Source organism: Colobus angolensis, unplaced genomic scaffold (assembly GCF_000951035.1).
Source record: "Colobus angolensis palliatus isolate OR3802 unplaced genomic scaffold, Cang.pa_1.0 Scaffold281, whole genome shotgun sequence".
In the NCBI taxonomy this organism is placed as follows: domain Eukaryota; kingdom Metazoa; phylum Chordata; class Mammalia; order Primates; family Cercopithecidae; genus Colobus; species Colobus angolensis.
This window is the reverse complement of record NW_012116055.1, coordinates 508812-532215: the sequence shown is the minus strand read 5'-3', so window position 1 is coordinate 532215 and position 23404 is coordinate 508812. Positions and strand designations below refer to the sequence as shown.

The following is a 23404-nucleotide window of genomic DNA, read 5'->3' as shown; positions in this document are numbered from 1 at the left end:
GAGATCCAGCCACTGCACTCCAGCCCGGGCGACAGAGCGCGACTCCGTCTCAAAAAAAAAAAAAAAAGAAGTGGAGAATGACAGGGACAAACAAATGTGCCAGGGGAGAATGACAGGGACAAAGCAAATGTGCTGAGAGGTTGAGATGAGAGAACACACAGACACTGGGAGAAAGGGAGTAACTCAATCACAGTGTTCATGAAAGGAAGGGCTTTGTCCCTATTCCTGGTTCCCATAATGAAGGACTCTTCCTAATGCAGTCTTGGCTTCTCTCTACTCTGAGGTGAGTTTCTCATCGAGCTGGTAAATTTGGGAGAATAACTAGGTGTGCCTGGCTTGTTCTTCCTCCTGGAAGTGAACCGTCCATAAGAAACAGAAAGTAGCCTGTCTCTTCACATGGAAGGCATCTTCTCCTCCTCCAGGCAGGGTCTACCCAGGTCCAGTTTTCTCAGAATGGGGTAAAGTCAACCGAATTCTGAAGTTGGAGTTAACAAACATGCTTAGCTAATAGACTGAAAGCCACATCCTCAAGCCCAATGTCCATCAGTAATAAAGGCTGTGTTTTGGCCTCCTTTGTTCTGTTCCTCAATTTCTTCAGCACCACGTGGCGAAGAGAGGTGCCATTAGTGACTGCCTTTCAAAGATGCTGATATCCAGACGCCCAAGGCCAGCAGTACTTCCTGTCCTTACATTTGGTGAGATTTTCCAGTATCCTTTCAATAGTGTTCTTTGTTTAGAGTTACCTCAAATGGCTTTTTCTTCCTTTAAATCAAAGAATCTTGGGTAGAATAAGACATTTCTCTGAAAGTTAGGCTCAAAAGATAAAATGGCAGTTGGTTTAAGTTTTTATTACTAATTTGGAAGACATGATGCAGGTAGGTAGAGAAGCACTTGTCTGCACACATTTTTACATTAATTTTTTTGGATTAGAAATTTTATTTTGTCAAATATGTTTAATAGATAGCAATAATGTTAATGAGTTAACAGCAAAAAGCACCATTTAGAATGTTATGCCTCAAATATTTCTGAGCACAAAATGATTCATATTAATGAGTTAAAATAATTTCAATGGCTATGATAGAGTATAAATGTTAAAAAGCTGTTTTTTATTTTTAGATTTTTAAGCATCCCTTTTAAATTCCACTTTTTTCAGATTTCCTTTTATTATTTCATTTATTTACTTTAAATTTTTTATTTTTAATTATTATGGGTATCTAATAGTAGTATATATTTATAGAGTACATGTAATATTTTTATACAGGTATACAGTGTATAATATTCAAATCAGCATAATTGGGATATCCATCACCTCAAGCATTTATCGTGTCTTTGTGTTAAGAATATTCCAATTCCACTCTTTTTGCTAATTTAAAATATACAATAAATTATTGTTAATTTTTACATTAACATTTATTGAAGCATCATGTACGTAAAGGAGCCAAACCATTGGTGTACATCTGAATATATTTTCACAAATAGAACACACTCATTTAACCAGCACCCAGATCAGAAAGGAGATAATTTTAGACCATGGAAGCCCTCCTTGTTCCCCTTATGCCAAAACTCTTTAGTCACACATATTTGTGTGACTTCAGTAAATTAAAGACCTCAAGATATGCCATGTAGCCAAAAAGCATTTTCCATGCTAGCCAAAAAGGAGGAGAAGTCGAACATGCCTTCCATGTGAAGGGACGGGCTACTTTCTGTTTCTTATGGACAGCTCACTTCCAGGAGGAAGAAACAAGGTCTGGATTTTATCCAACATCTGGATACTCTTTCATTGTGTACTTTTTTTTTTTTTTTTTTTAACACTCAGAGGGTAACCTTATTTCCAAAGCTTTGGGAAAACCATCACCATCAGGCTCAGGCAGCACTTACAGTAGATACTTTTTGACTTCCCTGTATTTTTGTTTTTGTTTTGTTTTGTTTTTGAGACAAGGTCTCACTCTGTTGCCCAGGCTGGAGTACAGTGGTGCAATCTGGGCTCACCGTAGCTTCCCAGGCTCAAGCAATCTTCCCCAGCTCAAGCAATCCCCTTGCTTCAGCCTCCCAAGTTGGTGGGACCACAGGCATGTGCTACCTGTAGAGACAGGGTTTTACCATGCTGCCTAGGCTAGTCTCAAATTCCTGAGCCCAAGCCAGCTGCCCACCTTGGCCCTCCCAAAGTGCTAGGAATTAGAGGTGTGAGCCATCATACCCGGTCCTAACTTCTCTCTTGATTTCTTCTTTGACCCATTGGCTGTTCAAGAGCACACGGTTTAATTTCCATGTATTTATGGATTTTCTAACTTTCCTCCTGTTATTGAGTTCTAGTTTCACATCACTGTGGCTCAAAAAGATATTCCATATGATATCAGTCTTTTTAAATTTGGTAAGACTTGTTTTGTGGCCTGGCATGATATATCCTGGAGAATGTTCCACACATACTTGAGATGAATGTGTGTTTTGCTGCTGTTGGATGGAAAGCTCTGTATATGTCTGTTAGGTCTATTTGGTCTATAATGTTGTTCAAGTCTGTTGATTCTTTTTTGATTTTTTTGTCTGGATAATATTTCCATTGTTGAAAGTGGGGTATTAAAGACTGCTACTATTATTGTATTGCTACGTATTTCTCCTTTCACTTCTGTTAATATTTGCTTTATATATTTAGATTCTCCAATGTTGAGTGCATATGTATTTACAATTGTTATACCCTCTCGATGAATTGACCTTTTTGTCTCTTCTAATTTTGAAATAGACTGAAAGTCTATTTTGTATGGTATAAGCATACCCACCCCTGCTCTCTTTTGGTTACCATGTGCATGGGACATCTTTTTCTCTCCCTTTGCTTTCAGTCTATATGTGTCCTTAAGGCTACAATGAGTCTCTTGGAGGCATCATATACTTGGATCTTGGTGGGATTTTTTTCTAATCCATTTAGCCACTCTATGCTTTTTGATTGGAGAATTTAATCTATTTACATTTAAAGTAATTATTAATAGGTAAGGACTTACTGTTGTCATTTTGTTTATTGTTTTCTGTTTTATAGTTTCTCTCTTTATTCCTCTCTTGATGTCTTCCCTTGTTGTCTGATAATTTTTTGTGATAGTATGTTTCAATTTCCTTCTCTTTGTCTTTGTTTATCCACTACAGATAATTTTTTCTTTGTAACTTCCATAAGGCTTACATAAAAGAGCTTATAGTTATAATAGTCTATTTTAACCTGATAGCAACTTAAATTTGATCACATATAAAAACTATGCTTTTACTCCACCCTCAATATTTTATGTTAATGTTGTCACAATTTACATCTCATTTCTTAATATTCTGTATCCACTAATAAGTTATTGTAGCTGTAATTATTTTTAATACTTTTGTCCTTTAACTTTCATATTAGAATTAAAAGTGATTTATATACCACCATTATAATATTTGAGTTGTCTGGATCTGACTATATATTTTTTACTAGTAAGTTTTATGCTTTCATATTTTTTCATGTTTCATCCTTTTATTTCAACTTGAAGAACTCCCTTTAGCATCTCTTACAAGGCATGTCTAGTAGTAATGAATTCCCTTAGTTTTTGTTTGCATGGGAAAGTCTTTATCTCTCCTTCATTTCTGAAGAGGTTTGCTGGTTAAAGCATTTTTGATTGGCAGGGTTTTTTTTTTTAATCCAGCACTTTGAATATATCATCCCACTCTCACTGACCTGCAAGTTCTTGCTAAGAAATCTGCTGATAGCCTTTTGCAGGTTCTCTTGTACATGATGAATCACTTTCCTCCTGCTGCTTTGAAATTCTCGTCTTTAACTTTTGACAATTTGATTATAATGTGTCTTGGCAATGCCTTATTTATGTTCAATCTAATTGGAGTTCTCTGGTCTTCGTGGATTTGAATGTTCATTTCCCTCCCCAGATTTGAGGAGTTTTTCTATCATTATTTCTTTAAATAAGCTTTCTGCTCCCTTCTCTTTCTCTGCTCCTTTGTGAACTCCCATAATGCATGTATTGATTAATTTGATGGTGTCCTATAAGTACCATAGACTTTCTTTGTTCTTTTTTCATTCTTTTTCTTTTTGTTCCTCAGGGTGACTAATTTCAAATGATCTATATTTAAGCTGGTCCGTACTTTAAAATGTATATGCCAATAGAATCCACCCATGGTGGCACACACCTGTAGTCCAAGCTATTTGGGAGTCTGAGACAGGAAGATCACTTGAGCCCAGGAGTTTGATGCTGTAAAACACTGTGATCATGCCTGGGAATAGACACTACACTCCAGCCTGAGCAACAGAGCAAGACCCCCATCTCTCTTTTTAAAAAGATGCCAACAGAGAACTTGGAGGCACTAAGAAACAGAACAAAGGAATTTTCACTACTTTTTAATTCCTATTCAAAGCAATGCCAGCCATCATTCAGATATTATCTAAATAATTAATAGATAATATGGTTAATTTTATATGTCAAATTGGCTGAGACACAGTGCCCAAACATTGGTCAGGCATTACTCTGAATGTTTGGTAAGAGTGTTTTTGGATGATTTTACATTTAAATCACAGGATTTTGAGTAAAACAGATTATCCTCCATAATGTGAGTAGCCCTCATCCCCTTATGTGAAAGCCTGAATAGAACAAAAGGCTGACCTCCCCCAGGCAAAAGGGAATTCTCCAGCAGACTGCCTTCAGATTTTATCTGCAACATCTGCTCTTCCTGGTTCTACAGCAGACTGCCTTTGGACTCAACTGCAACTCCCTCTTTCCCTCTTGAGTCTCCACACTGCTGGCTTCCCCAACGTATTTTGGACTCACAAACTTTCCACAATCACATAGCCAATTTTAAAAAATATACCTGTTTCTTTGGAGAACCCTGACTAATACATTACCCTGCACACCTTCCTACCTTCTTCCAAAGTTGGGAATTGTTCACTGCCCTGTTGGGCTCCCAGACAAGCAAGGTTCACTTGGTGGGTAAGGCAGACGAAGGGTGCTTGTCCCTAACCCATAGTCAAGCTTCTTGGTCATTTCAGAAGTAATGGACTGTTTCAAAAGGACACCATTTTATAATCCTTTTTATTTACTCCCCTGAAGCAGAAATTGTAAACTCATGACTATATCCAATTATAACTCTCATTCAGAATATTAAAACTTGTTTTTCTTTGTTCTTTAGTGAAAACACAGGCAATTCCCCAGCATAATTCCTAACAAACAGGCTTTCGGTATGAGACACTGGAGAATTTGCCTCTTCTCCATCTTTTCTGTCATCTTTCTCTCTCTCTCTCTCTCTCTCTTTCTTTCTTTTTTTTTTTTGCCAGAGGCTCACTTTGTTGCCCAGGCTGGAGTGCAGTGGTATGATCTTGGCTCACTGCAACCTCAGCCTCACAGGCTCAAGCAATTCTCATGGCTCAGCCTCCTGGGTAGCTGGGACTACAGGCACCCATCATCACAAGCGGCTAATTTTTTTTTTTTTTTTTTTTGTACTTTTAGTAGAGACGGGGTTTCACCATATTGGCTAGGCTGGTCTCAAACTCCTAACCTCTGCCCACCTTGGCTTTCCAAAGTGCTGGGATAACAGGTGCAAGCTACCACCACTGCCAGCCATCTGTAATCTATCTTTCTTAAAAATGAAACAAATATGGGCCAGGCACGGTGGCTCAGACCTGTAATCCCAGTACTTTGGGAGGCTGAGGCAGGTGGATCACGAGGTCAGGAGTTCAAGACTAGCCTGGCCAACATAGTGAAACCCTGTCTCTACTAAAAATACAAAAATCAGCCAAATGTGGTGGCGTACACCTGTAGTGCCAGCTACTTCGGAGGCTGAGGGGGGAGAATCACTTGAACCTGGGAGGCAGAGGTTGCAGTGAGCTGAGACAGCACCATTGCACTCTAGCCTGGGTGACAAAGCAAGACTCTGTCTCAGAAAAAAAAAAAAAGGAACAAATATGTATATAACTGACTCAAGAACAGTAGACAACAGTCACAATATTTTAATTTTATCTTTCTCTGGGGGCAGGGGGTGGAGAATGGTCCTAATGTCATCCCAAAACAAGATCTTTTTTCCAAAATCATCAATTTTCTCAAGGCCATTGGGTCTGTAATGCTTCCTTTATCTTGAACTAAATTCTAATAAATACATAGTATTATTTCCAACATCTGCCTTCTACTCGATTGATAAGTGTGACATTTTTTTGCACCATACCAGGCAGCTTTAATTATTGTAGTGATTAAATTTAGTTTCATAGGTGGTTAATAAAGCCCTGATTTTATTGCTTTTCTCTCTCAAACCATTTTTACTATTTATATGTGTGATTTCCCAGATGAACTTTAAAAGCCATTTTTTCAAGGTTCAAGAAAATTTCCATTTGGGATTTTAATTGAACTTGTGCTAAACCTATAAATTAAATGGGGAAGAGTTGGAATCTTTACCATAGTCTTTCCACTAATAAATATGCCATTTATTCCATTTTTATTTAATATATCTCAATGAAACCTCCTAGTTTTCTAGGCTTCAGCTCTATGCATTTCTTGTTGATACTCTCCTTTAGCAGAGCATATTATGCTTATAATTTGTCTTGTTATGAGATATGCCCCCAATCCCTATATGAAATTTGGAGCTATGAGTTCTGCTCTCAAAGACTTTAAACTCTAGAAGGATGTTAAGTAGCAGAATATACACCAGGTACATTTTCAGTTGACAGCTCAGCCACCAGAAAATCACTCCACTCTTTTCCTCTGGCCACTATTCCCCTCCTATCCTGTTGTTACAATAAAGGAGTTCCTGGCAACTACATCACCTAACAGCTGACTGGACTACGAATGGGCATCTGTCCCAAAATGATACAATGAACTCTTTCCCTGGGACTTTAAAATTTAGAGATCACCACCTTGTCTGCCTCTAGGTGACCAGATTTGTAACGTGGACACACTGGAGCTACTGGGGCCATGTTTTTCCACATGGATACCAGATAAAGGGAGGAAATGAGTCTGTACAAAGAAAGAGAAGAACAAAGTAGACAGAGAGAAGAGAAATAAGCATCTGAGAGAAATACCCGGTAGCGTTTGAGTCTCCAATTCTGATTCTCTTCAGACGTTCAGCTACATTCCTGCCCTTGTGCGCTCAGAAAAGTCCCCAAAAAAAGACCTCTTCTTGTTTTCTGACTCAGGCTAGCTCTAGTTTATGTTACTACAACCAAAATAGCATTCCTAATAGAGAGAGAAGGTGAGCAGGATCCATGTTTCATGGGTTTTCAGGCTCCAGACCTAAAAATTCAAACCCAGAAGAGACAGAGAGACTACAAGAGGGTAGACAGACATTGGGAAAAGGCTAGAGAAGGAACAAGCTAAAACAGGCCCAGGCTTTATTTGGCCACCACATTTACTGTACCTCCAGGCCTGTCTGCTCCTTTCATCACACTAGGAAAGGACTGAGCCCACACCAGGGAGTAAGACACTGATGTTAGATGAGTATCCAGCAGAATGTGAAACATCTGTCGGTCTCAGAGAAAACAACTACAGAATCTGTATGGTACTAGACAAAAATTTCCATCTTTAACCTTCAAAGTTTCAGGAGTTCCAAAAACTCTACTATCCTTTGAGATGGAGTCTCGCTCTATCACCCAGGCTGGAGTGCAATGGTTCGATCTCGGCTCGCTGCAACCTCCATCTCCCAGGCTTAAGCAATTCTCCTGCTTCAACCTCCCAAGTAGCTGAGACTACAGGCACATGCCACCACCTCTGCTAATTTGTGTATTTTTTGTGGAGATGGGGTTTCACCATGTTGGCCAGGCTGGTCTCGAACTCCTGACCTCAGGTGATTTGCCCACCTCAGCCTCCCAAAGTGCTGGAATTACGGGTGTGACCCACGAGGCCTGGTCTCTATTATCCCTTCAGGGTTGGATAGCTGAGCTGGAAGGAAGAAGTGAAGTGAAAGGAGGAGGAACCTGAGAGACGGGGGTGATGGCAAAGTCTAGGGAATACACTTTACCAGCCAGCATGTGGTTTGTCCTGCTTTTTTGTCCCTCTGCTACAAGATCAGCCATGTCCCAAAGGGAAGCTGCTCTGTCAATCGGAATCTCAGAGTGAAGATGACACGGAGAATGGCAGCAGCTGGCCTATTACAGACATGTATAATACTATGAGCACGTAGCTTCTGTAGAACTGGAGGTCTTTTGTTGTCACCACATAATCTATCCTATCCTGACACATACAACTTGCTCTGAGAGTGTGAGTTCTATAAAGGCAGACCACGTCATTATTTGACTTGTAACCCTGGCACCCAGCACAATGCTAAGCACACAATAAATACTCAAGTTATATTGGATGAATGAAACCTTTCTGGATTTTACCTGTACAATAAAGAAGTTGGAGTAGATACACTACAAGGTATCTTCAAAGGCTAGCATGCCATGATTTCCATAATTTCAGAAATAAAAGATTCTGTTTCCTTCTGAAACACCCACATGCCAAAGTCTCATTTCAGCCTGAATTCCTTGCTCTTCTAATAAAAAGCCTTTGTACATGGCTGTATATGCTTACAGGATTGCAAGAACTGCTTAAGGTGTTACAATCCAAGTGCAATCAGTCTATACAGGCAAGAAATTAAATACTAAGAACGCCTTATCTGTCTCTGAGTATTGAGACCCTGAGTGATGTCTCCAGTCCCTACCCACTGTTGCTGCTGACTTGGGCAAGTATACCTGCTGTTCAAAGACCATCTGAAATTACCTCTAAGAAGGAATTGCTTTGAAAATGAGGCTTATAATTAAACAGCAATTGAAGTTTCCTGTGGTTTTATGCATGGGTCTTATCTAATGCCTCAGTAGATAAACTGCATGGCTTAAAAATCAGAAAAGAATTAGATGTTTGTACAAGTGAGAGGAGGTCTCCATTCAGCAATCTTGCTTCTTTAGGACCCAACTTTATTTCCAGCACTATTGTCGAAATACCTCCACAACACTGACATCAGTTCAACCCTGCAGAAGTAACTACAAGAGAACCAAGGAATATTAGAGCTAAAATGAATCTTACCTAGCACCTCATTCAAAGTCTTTGTTTCATTAAGAAGTTGAAACACAGGAAGGTAAAGCTATCTTCCTAGGTTCACCACTAGAAGAGGGGATAATCAAGGGACCTAGAAGGTAAAACTACAATGCCTTGGGTGACTTACTGGATGTAGGCTGTTAGGGAGAGAACGGAGTAAAGGACAATTGCAAATAATTCTCAGTTGGCAAATGATGATGGGGTTGGGTTTGGAACATAATCCCAAAGGACACAATCCCAAACCCCACAACCTCTAATGTTGAAATCCGCATAGATCAAAATCGCTAAAGTCTAAATCCCTGAAGTCTAAAATCCCTAACAAGTGGGAGGTGTCTGCATATCATCCAGATTAGAGATATCAAGCAGACAGTTGGATATTACAGATTCGGGGCTGAGAGAAAAGGACAAAGCTAAAGAGAGAGTTTTGGGAGTCATCAGTCTATTCAGGCTGTTTGAGGCTATTATAGAATGAAAAGGAAGAGAAGAGAAATCAGGAAAGAGGAGAAGCAAGAATAGAACCCACAGAACATCAGTATCTAAGGGGTTTGTTAAAATAAAAATAAATAAAATAGGAGTTTATAAAGTAGCCTACAAATGAGTGACCAGGGAGATAGGAAGAAAACTAGGATAGAATAGTGTCAGTAAAGGAGAGGGCTTTAAGAACGGAAAAGTTTTCAATAGTTGTAACACACGTAGCGGGCTGCTTCCCCAGTATTCTTTCTCCCTTTTTCCTTTTAAACAAAACCCTTTTTTCGGGCCATCAGTGGATCTGGTGAATAAATAAACAACAATTTCCCAGGTACCTTTGTATCCCAAAGCTCATCCATCTCTGGTCAATTATAAGCAGATGCCTATATACTTGGTGGGGCTACCAGGAAAATTATTATTGTCCTCATAAAAGTGGCCAAAGAACCGGCACCTCACTTTTACCCTTTGCATTTTCTCCTTTCTTCCCTCCTAAATGATTCTATGCCTAAAGGTGCAGCAGCTGTCTAATGATCATGAGTACAAAAGACACAAAATAGATGATGGAGTGGAAAATGAGAAGGATCTGCTTCCTGATCCACCCCTTTAAAAGTGAGAAAGTTGGGAGTCGGCCTTGGCTCCTCCCTTCATCTCACTTCATTGTGCTCCAAGACACTTCATTCAACCCTTAAATACCCTCAGATCTGCTTTCTTCTAACTTCTCTACCAGCCCTACATTGTTAAGGCCACATCATGTCTTGCCCAGCGTACTGAACTGCCCTCCTAACAAGACTCCCAGCTTCCAGACTTACCAGCTCCAACCTATGCTCTCACCTGCTGTCCCTTCAAACTGGAGTGTTTTTATATTGATCTTTGCTTAAAATACATTCAGCGTTCTTCACTGCCTAGTGGATAAAAAGTCATTAGTCCCACAGCCTTTATGATTTGTTTGGCTTCTGTCATACATGATGAAGACACTAATTATGATGGCAAATATATATACATATACATGTGTATGTATGTGCATGTGTGTGTGATTTTTGTACACGGACTATGTACCAAGCATTGTGCTAGGAACTTTACGTTTATTTAATCCTCACAATGTTCCCTCATGTATTTGGTATGAATCTCATTTTACAAATAGGACTGATTCTCAGAGAGTTTAAGTCAGTTGCCCAGGAACATACAGCTAGTTTAAGTGGGGAAGACCCAGATGTGAAAATTCTTTCCAGTAAAGCAGTGTCTTGACACGAAAGCATGTACCGCTCACCAACCTGTTCTCCACCGCCCTCCTCTATCCTAAATGGGCAGCCCTGTTGAAGAATCACAGCCAAAGCCAGTTTTGCCCCCGGGGCCAGAGGAATCCACCTGCCTCTGCCAACTACCAGAGCGGGAGGAACGCAGGATCTCAACGCCTGCTTCAGCAAGGGAGGAGAGAATCGCCCAGAGCTGGAGCGGCGTCGTAGGGTGGTGGTCCTGACCGGACAAGGCCACTTCTCCTCGTGAACTGGGGGCCAGAGAGCCCTTCTCCCTGTCCGCCTGGCACAACTGTGCTGTGGAAGTGAAATCCCGGCTCCAAGGTCACCCTGTCCGGAGCCTGGAGCTGGAAAGCCACGGGGACTCCGGGGACTCACCCAAGGCCCTGACTAGCCCGGCACCCACCCCTTACCAGTAACCCACTCCGCCTGGGCGCTGGTTCTGTGCGCTCCCGCGGCGCAGTCGCTCCGCTGCAAGAGTGCTTTCGCGCAGCGCCACCGCCCACTGCCGGGACCAAAGCAGTCCTCCGGCACCGGCTCCCCGAGGCACACAGCCCCCTGAGCCCCAACTCGAGGGATTGAGAGAAGGGCGGTCAGGGAGCCCCTCGGCCTGCCGTCAGTCACCCGGATTTGTAACTGGAGAAGGGTGCGGGTCCCCGAGGGACATCTCCAGCTGGCACCTAACCCCTCGGATCCCGGACTGGGAGCCCGAGCTCGGACATTCCAAGGGCTGCCCGGTAGGCAAACCGACCCTGGTTTCCGACTCCAGCCACTGGCAGCCTCGCGCCCCAGACCTCCCCGGGCACGGAAACGGGTCAGGTCGCCCCGCTCAGCCTCCGGGACGGCGGCGGCACAAACCCTGGCCGCTCCCAGCAGCCCCGACGAGACCCCGGCAGCGCCTACCGCTGGGTGGCCTCTCTCCGGGGCTGACCCCCTCGCGCCCCCGCGCGTCCGTCTGCGTTTCTGAGCCTGCTCTGACAGTGATGTAACAAGGCCAGGCTCACGCCGTGTTCCCTCTTTCCCAGACTCAGTGCTCCCTCCTCCTGCGCCCCGCGCTCTGCGCGCTGAGCTGGCGCCGGGCTCCGCTTGCACAGCACCAGGACCGACGGGCACTGCTGGGAGAACCGCTCTCCCATGTTCCACCTCCCCAATGCAGAGTCCGTGGGGGAAACCAGGCTTTCCTCCCAGAACCAGGGGAGCGAGCCGAGGGGGTAGCTGCTGTGGAGGCTTCTGAGGAGACAGCTGGCTTCTTTCCCTACTTCCTGGAGAGGGCAGGAAACCTCAGGTACCTCGTTGACCCCAGCAGGTGCGTGTTGATATGAGAGACAGAAGTTGCAATAGTGAGAGGGAGAGAGGGAGGGCACGAGAGAGAAAGGGAGGGAGGGAGAAGGGACGGAGAGAAAGAGTAGAAATAGAAACAGGGAGAGATTGCAAGAGAAACGCAGAGAGACAGAGAGATTGCAAGAGAGATACAAAGACTGAAAGTCAAGAAGCAAGTCAGAGACAAAGAGCAAGAGAGAGACAAGAGTTGGTGGGTGGGAGCTAGACTTGGGTTTTTTTTAAAACGCACTGTGGTTTTCACCTCTGACAGAATAGAGGAACGCTGCTACCTGGTCAGCAAGCAGCCCCCAACCTGGATGGAGTGAAAGATGCGGCCTGATGATATCAACCCGAGGACTGGGCTGGTGGTGGCCCTGGTCAGTGTCTTCCTGGTCTTCGGTTTCATGTTCACCGTCTCTGGGATGAAAGGGGAGACTTTGGGAAACATACCCCTCCTGGCCATCGGGCCAGCCATCTGCCTACCAGGCATCGCGGCCATTGCCCTGGCCAGGAAAACCGAGGGATGCACCAAGTGGCCGGAGAACGAGCTGCTATGGGTCCGCAAATTGCCCTGCTTCCGGAAACCCAAAGACAAGGAGGTGGTGGAGCTGCTGAGGACCCCTTCAGACCTGGAGTCCGGCAAGGGGAGCTCAGATGAGCTGGCTAAGAAGGCAGGCCTCAGGGGGAAGCCTCCCCGACAAGGCCAGGGTGAGGTGTCCATGGCCAGCTCCATCACCACCCCCACACCCACGGAGGAAGGAGAATGCCAGAGCCTGGTCCAGAGTGGGCATCAGGAGGAGACGTCCAGATACCTGGACGGCTACTGCCCCTCGGGCAGTTCCCTCACCTACAGTGCCTTGGACATCAAGTGCTCAGCAAGGGACAGACCTGAGGGCCCTGAGCCCGAGGACAGCATCTTCTTTGTGCCCCAGGACAGTATCATCGTTTGCTCCTACAAGCAGAACAGCCCCTATGACAGATACTGTTGTTATATCAATCAGACACAAGGCAGGTGGGACCACGAGACCATCGTCTAATCTCTGCATACAAAGGTCGCTGGATTGATAGAAATATGACTAAGCCCAGCTCCCCATGGAAGGAAATTACTCTGCTTGGAAAGCCTTCACACTGTTAGAAATTGACCTGGTATGTGATGGGTGTGATAACCTCTGGTACCCAAGAGTCATGTAAATAGGCATGTTGGGGACGCATTTTAGGGAAGGGTGATAAGGGTTAAGGACACTGGAAGAGGCAGTGGGTAGGAAAGGAAGCCACTCCTGTTGCTTCTTAACAATTTACACAATGTTGAATGTTTTGTAAAATAACCCAAAAAGTGCTATCCAGGACCAGCTAAGAGCAAGATAAATCTAGAGTGGGCTGCAGATGTGAGGCATCAAATGATGCATGAGCTGACCATAGGGAGACTGAGCTGCTTTATGTTTGAATAAATTGAAAAAAATTAATGATCTGTTATATAAAATAATTTTTGTCTAGTGAAAAGCTTATCACACTTGGTATTTGCTGAAAGAAAAAAAAATCAATATATAAGAGTTAAACCCTCCTTAGATAGGATTGTTTTGGGGAAAGGGGGAGTTAAAGACAGTTGGATTATGTAACTGAGTCTTGTGGCATTATTGTCTGACAAGATTGTGGTTTCTAATAAAGTAAAATAAGTGTGACCAGCTATGTGAAAAGTTAACAATTTTAGATGGCTATGTTACTTCTTAAACTCTTCATTTAAATCCATTTATTGCGTCTTTATCTGAAATGGGTTTTCTCTAAACATTTACTATCATTCATGTATTATTTCCTTACGAGGTGCAAAATTACTTCATATGATACTTTCACAGATCGGAATTTGTTTTCATCAAGACAAAATGAATTTTACATATATATCCAAGTCTTTAACACTGGCAGATATGTACTGATAATTACCATTCTTATATACCTTTTAAAATCTGAAAACTATAAAGTCTACACATTAGCCTTGAACATTGCACATAATTTGTATGAAATGCAATGGTTAAACCTTTGGAAGTGTCATTATTTGTACATTTGTTCAACTCCTCTCACAGACTAAATGCCAGTGAAACAAGAGCTAATCTACTAAATTTCACTGAAGCCTAGATTTTATTAAGCTCACCTGATCAGTGAACATTACATGATAAAAGTCTCTTTATTTCATACATTTTTGCTGCTGAGGAAAACAACAAATCACAATGATATCCTAAAATGTGCTTTCTATTTCACTTGCTCAACTGCAATAGATAAGAAGGCTATTAAGCAGAATGCTATTTGATCCCTGGTGAAGAAAAATATTGAATTATATATAGGAATAGTGATAGAGTTCATCTTGAAGATCAGAGTATTTTGTATCCTTCAAAGAATGATCATTTCAAGTGATCATATAGTCTTAGTCACTTTCTCCCAAAAGGGGAATTGAGGACAAAAATTTGGGCATACTTTTTTTGTGTATTTCAATTCCAACTCTGCAATTCTTTCTTAAGTATAGCAATTGCTCTGTCTTAAGAATCATGCTCTTTAAAAAAAAATCATAATTTTCAAGTCAAGTTCAAGATCAAAAATATGTAATTATTTTAGTAGGGCTTAAATGTCAGAAATGAGATGCATGATCTTGGGTGAATTTTATCTTCTTACACCTGAGTTTCTTACTTTGTGAAGGGAGGGGGAATTGATTTACACTTGATTATTTCTATCATTCATTTTCAGTTTACATATTCTATGGTATTATGTCAAAGGCACTTTATATATTGCCAGGAAATGAGTTACAGTAAAATGCATGCCAAAGTTATGAAATTTATGATAATTATGTGACATAGATTGCACTGCTACTACTCAAAAAAGAATTTTGTAGATGTATGAAAGCAGATGTTTTATTACCAAATATCATTTATTCAACACAATACATTCCTGAGAATAAAATGAATATAATCAGAGTAAAATATTTTTGAGGAGAAAACTTAAAATGTTGGTATAACTCAAAGTAATCTAATACACAACCTTGCACTAAATGTGATTGACATTGGATTTGGGATGGGGAGAGATAGTTCCCTAAAATCACAGTAACTTTTAATACTTTTAATGCATTTTGAAAACACAGAATCATATTTTTATAATGGTGACAACTACTGGATAACTCTTAGGAATAAGAACTTCCTTTAACATGTTTGCCACCATTAGAGATGAGCAGATAGTGAGACAGAGAGATGGTCACAGAGACTCAGCAAATCTTACACAATAAGCTGCAGTTTTCTGAAAGAAGATGCTTGCAGTGTCAGGTATGGTCTGGGGGTTGGAAAAGTTACTTTCTGATTTCTTGGAACCATTTCAAACTCCTTCATATCATTCTGTCTCTTTCCAAATTGAGGGTCAACTACTAGTTTAGAGATATAAGGTATTTTATCTTGTTTTCAAGTTCTGCTTCAGAACAAAACCTATTTCATGTTTCTTCTCCCATTACCTACTTAAGATACTTAAGGTATTTAAGTATGCATTTGAGGAAATATTTTCCTGTGCTAAAATAAAGGTTTGCAAATGTTGGTGTGAGAGGTTTTAACTTTGACCAGTGAAAATAAAATGTATGATTGTATGTGTGAATTTCTCTTAACATATTAACAAACCCCTTTCTATATGCAACAAGGTAGCCTGATACCCCAAATCAATACTTGTAAGTACTATTCAGAGTTAAACTTCCAAAGTCAAAAAAATATATACACACAAAAAAAGGTAAAACCCACATTCTTTTGAACCGAGGTAGAAGAGAAAGAGAAAAAAAGGGTCTCAACCCTTTAGAGGAAAAGACAGCAACTCATTACAATGAGTTAGACAGTTTTAGCAAATTGTTCCTATTAATATAATAGACATGAGGATTGTTCCTGGTAGCCTTTAAGAGCTCCTAGACAGATACAAATTTAAGTAAGCATTACTTTATTTTGCTGTTAATCCAAATAGACATTGCAACTTGATTTTAAATAGGCATTTTATTTTCAAAATTTCTCTACTGAATTTCTCTTGCTCTATGTGCCTACTTATTGTGCACATGGGTTCTTTTTTCCAAACGGCTTCTTCATTCTTAAGTGAGAATTCAGACAAGATACTCAAACGAGAGCATATTAGACATCTGTTTTAAGATTTATTTTCTGTTGCAGTCACCTTGGCAAACAAAATCCACATACAGTTAAGTTCAGGCTCTCTTCCAAACCCTACTAAGCAGCTGCTTTGAAAATGTTTTCAACATTATGGATCTTAATATCCATTGAGATGACAAATGTAGGAAAGGAAGATTCATTTTGTTAAATGTTTTTTCTCTTTTGCAACATTCAAGCTCTACTTATTTATTAATAGCCTCCCTCTGTACCCACAACATCATTTATTTGGTGAATTCACTATTATTACTAGCATTTTATCACATTAAAGAAAAGGTTTCTGAAAACCCACAACCTCACTATCCTAAAGCAACTACTGTGTTTCTATTTTGGCATATCATCTTCCAGGCTTCCTCCACATGCATGTGCAGCATATATATTATAATAGTGTGTTTTTCTTTTCTCTTTTAATTATATTCCAAGCTTGTTTCCATGTTTCTATGTAGTATTTCTAATTATCAATGAACAATTGTGTAATATGCCATTTTAGTGACGTTCCATTATTTGTCATGCCATTCCTTATCGCTGGCAAGATACCAAGTTTTATGGATGGTTTTGTATGTTTTTTTCCTTTTGCTGGTTACACTGCTATATTATTTGTTATATGCCAATAGAGAGGAACTTTACTATTGAACAGCCATCTCCTTGTGGCTGAGAGGAGGCAGAAATGTGTAAATGAATGGAACTCTCCATATGGTTGTGGGGGTCTTCCCTTCAGTCGTGTGCATATAAGACCCAGGGTGGGAAACAAAATGATGCTTCTTCAAAAAGGTCCTCCCATCAGGACCAGAACTAGTATGTTTAGGAGTAAGACGGAACATTTCCCCAGCTAAGATATCAGTGATGTGTTTCTCACAATCAGATTACAGTGGTGTCAGTCTTCAAGAGCACCGTATTCAACAAGCAAAATGATAAATAGATGTAAACAATAATAATGACTTTGTAATATGCCAAAAGCATTTTCTTAAAGTACCTCATCATGTATTTCATAATAGACTGTATTTCATATGTATATGTATTGTCGCCTATCAGTGACTTACAAATGAACTGGAATTTCAGGAATCTGATAGACTCTGCCCTTGAGTTTTCTGTGTTTCAGTTTCTTACTAGGAAAAACTAAACTGAGGATGGAAATGGGGACAAATGCTTGGTTTGCCCAAATATCTTAATAAAAGACTAGATTCCATTCAGCCTCTTGTCCAGTTCACATAAAATCATGTAGACACCATTGAGTTTGAGACCATGACTTTGATTTCTCATGACCTACCACAGGTCCTCACTCAATGGGCACCCAACCAAAAGAAATGTGTACATTATGCTGCCAAGATACACAAACAGGCAGGCACTGATATTAGATATCCACAGTCTTTTGCAAGTTGTTCCTGGGACTGACCCTTATTAGGGATTCTTTTTTTATTTTTCCTTTATTCCCTCCCCGACCCCAGATTAGAGCCTTGGTATTCTCGGTGATAGTACGAAGCTTTGCATGCTTTATCCTTAATAAGGTACAGAGTTACAAAATAAACCGATTACAAAACAGTACATAAAGCTATTAAAAATCTCCTGTGCTGCTCTTTGACAAATCTATCTTTAGAAAGTTAAACATAAAAGATAATTTTGCAATTAATCACTTTCTTATTTTTCATGGTAATGAACTATTGTACATAAGACAACTCTTCAGTAGGAGGCAAGACCACATTTGTTTGAAAAAACTAGGCTTTTGAAAATCACCTGCCTGTATCCTGTATCTTAACATGAAAAGTACGGGCAATTCTTTTCTTTTCTTTTTTTTTTTTTTCCTGAGATAGGGTCTCATTCTGTCGTCCATGCTGGAGTGCAGTGGCATGATCTTGGCTCACTGCAAACTCCATCTCCTAGGTTTCAAGCGATTCTCCTGCTTCAGTCTCCCCAGTAGCCAGGATTAAAGGTGCCTGCCACCAAATGGCAAATTTTTGTATTTTTAGCAGAGACGAGCTTTCACCATGTTGACCAGGCTGGTCTCGAACTCCTGACCTCAGGTGATCCACCTCCCACAATGCTAGGATTACAGGCGTGAGCCACCGCACCTGGCCATTATATTCTGTATAAGAGATTAGAGCACCCGACTCAGAAAGGCCCACTCTGTCCCTCTGCTTTTCCGAACTACCTCCCATCCCCTACAGGAGCCTCTTGAATACTCCTGATTGTGCCCTGCAGCTGACCACCCTAAGGTTTTGCCCCAACCATTTTCTGTGCCTCAAATTCCCTGTCTTCACCCTTCTGCTGTGTAAGGCCCTAACGTCCTTCAAGGAGAAGCTGCCACATCTTCCACCATCTTCTGGATTTTCTGAATCAGAACCAATCCTTCTATTATTCTCTGGCCTCACAACACCCTCCACCACTATCATCACACACATTAGTTGCATACGTATCTGTCTCTCCAACTGTAGTGTGAACTCCTTGAAGGCGGGGACCACACTTTATCCATCTTTCCAATCCCCTACTTCACCCCCTGACACACTCATTTATTCCGTTTTGCTCAGTGAAAACTCTAAATTGCACCATTTAGGTCACCCTCGATGCCTCCTTTCTTTTTCAAGTTGAATATAGTCTGCAACAATGTGGATTAAAATTGGCTTCTGTGAGTTGGGACCCTAACTTTTATTTTAGCATATTGTTTCTTTGGGAAAACCACGTCTTATATAACAAGAAGAAAGAAAGAAATCCTTCCAGAACATTTTTCCCTACCTCCATGATTGACCTAACTTCCACTCCATGAGTCAGAGACTGCACCAAACATGTGATAAGAACTGGTGGTTCTAGGAGCATGTGACAACCATTGAATTCCTGACCAGAAATAAGGTGAATCAATGTACTCAGGTTAATCCTGCAAGTAGGTCAACAAAATATAATTCCTCAGCTTTGACTATTGTCCTTCTAATAAGTTTTTTCACCAACAATTCTTAACAAGACCTTCGAGACCACCTGGGTATTATCTTGGGTCAGTATTGAGGGGCTGAGTTGCAGATCCTCTCCCACCACCACCAGTGATGCTCCCCTTCTCCATAAAAGCTGTAAATACTCAGAGACCATGGTTTGTAATTCAGAGAAGTCCTGGCTTGTTCTAGAACAAGAGATGGCATTGTTCAGCAATTCCTGCGAGCAGTATTTGAGGCCGGTCTTAATAACTTCTGACCCATGCAATTTTTCCTGTGAATTTTCCCAACTATCTGACTAGGTAAAAATAGGATTTAATTGGAGTAACTCTTTATCTTGACTGTGGTGAATATCAGGGTCTCTTTTAACAATAGCAAGAAAGACCTCCTTTAAGTATGTATAGGAAAGGGAGCATGGGGAAAGAAAGCAGAATTGTGGGCATGGGGAGAAGAGCCAACAATCCCTGATTAAGCCAGTCATCCACCCCCTCCATCCCCCTAGCGTTAGTTACCACTTCTCATCTCTACTTTAGAAGCAAATGCCAGAAAATGGACTAAGAGGACAAACCAAACAGAAAATGTTTTAAAAACGTAAAGAGTAAAAGGAAAATGTTAGAGAATTTTAATATATTTTTAAATGGCTGTGAAAACATGTACTCAATTTAAGAGCATATTCCAACAAGGGCAATATTTAGCTAGAAATATCCTGCTGGGTAGGGTTAAAAGAAATATAAAATAGCATCCAATAAATAAGATCAAATGAGTTCAAAAACTATTCAATAATAGACTAAGAAGTATAATAAAAACTATGAAGCTAAAGGAATATGAAGTGAATAAGACTAGCTGAAGTATTAGAAGGATAAAGATAGTAAAGTTAAATAATTTTAAAGGCATAAAGTCAGCCAAAATTTTCCACTGAAACAAGAATGGGGTATTAAATGCAAGCAACAACACAGAGGCCAGAACTAAGACCCCAGCAATGTGTTGCAGGCTGAGGCAAAAGCAGACAAGGGACACAGGTTGTGCTCAATTCTCCTCCCAGGCGAGATCCCCTCAAAGCAGGCTGTCACCCTTCAGGTTGCAAAAATTCAAGGCCCAAATGATTTTTTGCATATGACACCAAAAGCACAGGCAACAAATGCAAAAGTAGACAATGGGATTTCACCAAACTAAAATACTTATGAACAGAAAAGGAAACAATCTACAGAGTGAAGATAACCTATGGAGTGGGAGAAAATATTTGCAAACCATACATCTGATAACAGGTGTATTAGTCTGTTCTCACACTGCTATAAAGACATACCCAAGACTGAGTAATTTATAAAGGAAAGAGATTTAGTTGACTCACAGTTCTACATGGCTGGGGAGGCCTCACAGTCACGGAGGAAAACAAAGGAAGGGCAAAGGTGATGACTTACATGACAGCAGGCAAGAGAGCATGTGCAGGGGAACTCCCCTTTATAAAACCATCATATCTTGTAAGGCTTACTCACTATCATGAGAACAGCACCGGAAAAACCTGCCCCCATGATTCAATCACCTCCCCGTCTGGGTCCAACCCACAACACATGGGGGTTACTACAGTTCAAGGTGAGATTTGGGTGGGGACACAGAGCCAAACCATATAAACAGGTTAATATCCAAAATGTATCAGGAGCTCAAACAACTCAATAGCAATAAAACAATCCAATTTTAAAATGGGCAAAGGACTTGAATAGACGTTTCTCCGAAGAAGACATCCAAATGACCAGCAGGTATAAAATGCTCAAAATAATTAATCATCAAAGAAATACAAATTAAAATCACAAAAAGATATCACCTCACACCTGTTAAAATGGTTATTATCAAAAAGACAAAAGATAACAAGTGCTGGAGAGGATGTGCAGAAAAAGGAAGCTTTGTACACAGTGGGTGGGAATATAAATTAGTAAAGTCATGGAGCTTCCTAAGAAAACTAAAAGTAGAATTACCATATAATCCAGAAATCCCACTACTGGATATATACACAAGCGATATGAAATCAGTATGCTGAAGCGATATTTGCACTCCCATATTTATTGCAACACCATTCACAATAGCCAACATATGAACCTAAATCTTCATTAACATTTGAATGGATAAAGAAAGCATTGTATATTACACACAATGAAATATTCAGACTTTAAAAAGAAGGAAATTTCATCATTTGTGACAATATGGATGAAGCTGGAGGATGTCAACACTAAGTGAAAAGAGTCAGGCATGGTCTCATATGTGGAATCCAAAATAGTTCAACTTATAGAAGTAGAGAGTAGAAGGATAGTTAACAGAGGCTGGGGTAAGGGAATGAGGAGACGTTGGTGGATAGGTACAAAGTTTTAGTTAGATAAAAGGAGTAAGTTTTCCAAATCTATTGTAAAGTGTGGTGACCATAGTTAATAATAATGTATTGTATGTTTTAACATTGCTGAAAGAATCGATCTTAGGTGTTCTCACTATAAAAACATAAGCATGTGAGATGATGTATTATGTTCATTAGGTTGACATAATTATTGCGTAATGTATACAGGTACCAAACCATCACATTCTACACCATAAATACATAAAACTATTATCTGTCAATTACAAAAAAAGGTAAATGAAGGCACATGTCTGAATATGTCCCCCAAAGTTCATGCATTGGAAATTTAATTTCCAATGCAACAGTGTTGGGAGGTAGGGCCTTTTGGGAGATATTTAGATCATGAGGACTCCAACTCCATGAATAGAATAATGCCATTATAAAAGGGCTTAGCAAAGGGAGTTTGGCCCTTTTTTGCCCTTCCACCTTCTGCCATGTGAAGACATAATGTTTCTTCCCTCTAGAGGATGCAACTTTCAAGGCACCATCTCAGAAGCGAAGAACAGCCCTCACCAGATGCTGGTGCCTTGATCTTGGACTTTCCAGCCTCCAGAACTGTGAGAAATGAATTTCTGGTTTTTATAAATTATCCAGTATGTGGTATTCTATTATAGCAGCACGAAAAAAAGACAACGACAGGAACTGAGAGTACAGTATTCCATGGGGCACTTCTGAAGACTAGCATTCAAATAACTATACTTTGTGAAGTCTTCCCCCAATTCCCAAATCTAGAAGCATCAATCAGAGAAGCCAAATTTCCAGAAGTCAGAAAGATTGAAGAATCAAAAGAAAGAATAAAAAGTCATATAACCCCCAGAATTACCCTTATTTTCTTGGCCCTTGTCATTCACTGCATAGCAATCTCCCAACAAACCACTCTTCCCTCAGCAGGGAGACTTGGATGATCAGAAAAAAAATATACATCTGCTGGATATATTTTGCTTCCAGATGTTAGATTTTGAGGTCCCCAAGTTTACCCAACAATAGTTGCTAGGTCCTGCCTTCACTCTAGGTACCAAAATTGGTATGGAGTTTTTATAAGGGTTCTAAGAAGGTTTATAATGCATATTTAATATATCAAGGAACCAGCAACCCATTGGAAAACATAATCCTTGCCTTCCCTAGTCTTACCCTATGAGACCTTCAATGAGCATTCTTAGCCCTACCCAAAGCCTGACTGAGCAAATATCATTAAGGTAGGCCAGTGGTTCTCAAGCCCTAGCATACATCAGAATCACCTGCAGGGCTTGTTGGAATATAGAACGCTGGGGCCACCTCCAGAATTTCCATTTCTGAAAAAAATTATCAGGTTATAACAATGATATGGGTCCCAGGTATCCTTCAATTGGTGCATGCATACTTTTTTAAAGGTGGGATCCGGCTATGTTGCCCAGAATGAAGGTTACAGACATGATCTACAGCTTCAAACTGCTGGATTCAAGCAATCCTCCTACCTCATCCACCTGAGTAGCTGGAACAACAGGCATGCACTACCACGCCCAGCTGCTTTTAAATGGTTTTATATCCAGGAACCTGGTATAGCCCCTAGGCCCAGCTATGCCCAAGCAGCAGCATTTGGATCTAATGTCTGGTACACAATAAACAATCAGTAAATGTATAAGTCTGTTTTTACACTGCTGATAAACACATATCTAAGACTGGGCAATTTACAAAAGAAAGAGGTTTATTGGGCTGGGCACGGTGGCTCATGCCTGTAATCTCAGCACTTTGGGAGGCTGAGGTGGGTGAATCACGAGGTCAGGAGATCGAGACCATCCTGACTAACATGGTGAAACCCCCTCTCTATTAAAAAAAAAAATACACAAAATGCAAAAAATTAGCCAGGCGTGGTGGTGGGCACCTGTAGTCCCAGCTACTTGTGAGGCTG

At 40.7% G+C, this 23404-nt stretch overlaps 1 protein-coding gene across 1 annotated transcript; it reads left to right on the top strand.

The window, feature by feature from the left end:
- Positions 1–11717: 11717 nt before the first annotated feature.
- TMEM215 (transmembrane protein 215) lies at positions 11718–17411 on the top strand. Its single transcript, XM_011948646.1, has 2 exons — positions 11718–12020; positions 12327–17411. The coding sequence occupies exon 2, from the start codon at positions 12385–12387 to the stop codon at positions 13090–13092; it is 708 nt and encodes a 235-aa protein (XP_011804036.1). The 5' UTR covers positions 11718–12020; positions 12327–12384; the 3' UTR covers positions 13093–17411.
- Positions 17412–23404: the final 5993 nt, after the last annotated feature.

Bases quoted from the DNA above. Each gene is read 5' to 3' on its own strand.
- TMEM215 (XM_011948646.1), top strand. From the start codon at position 12,385: ATGCGGCCTGATGATATCAACCCGAGGACTGGGCTGGTGGTGGCCCTG.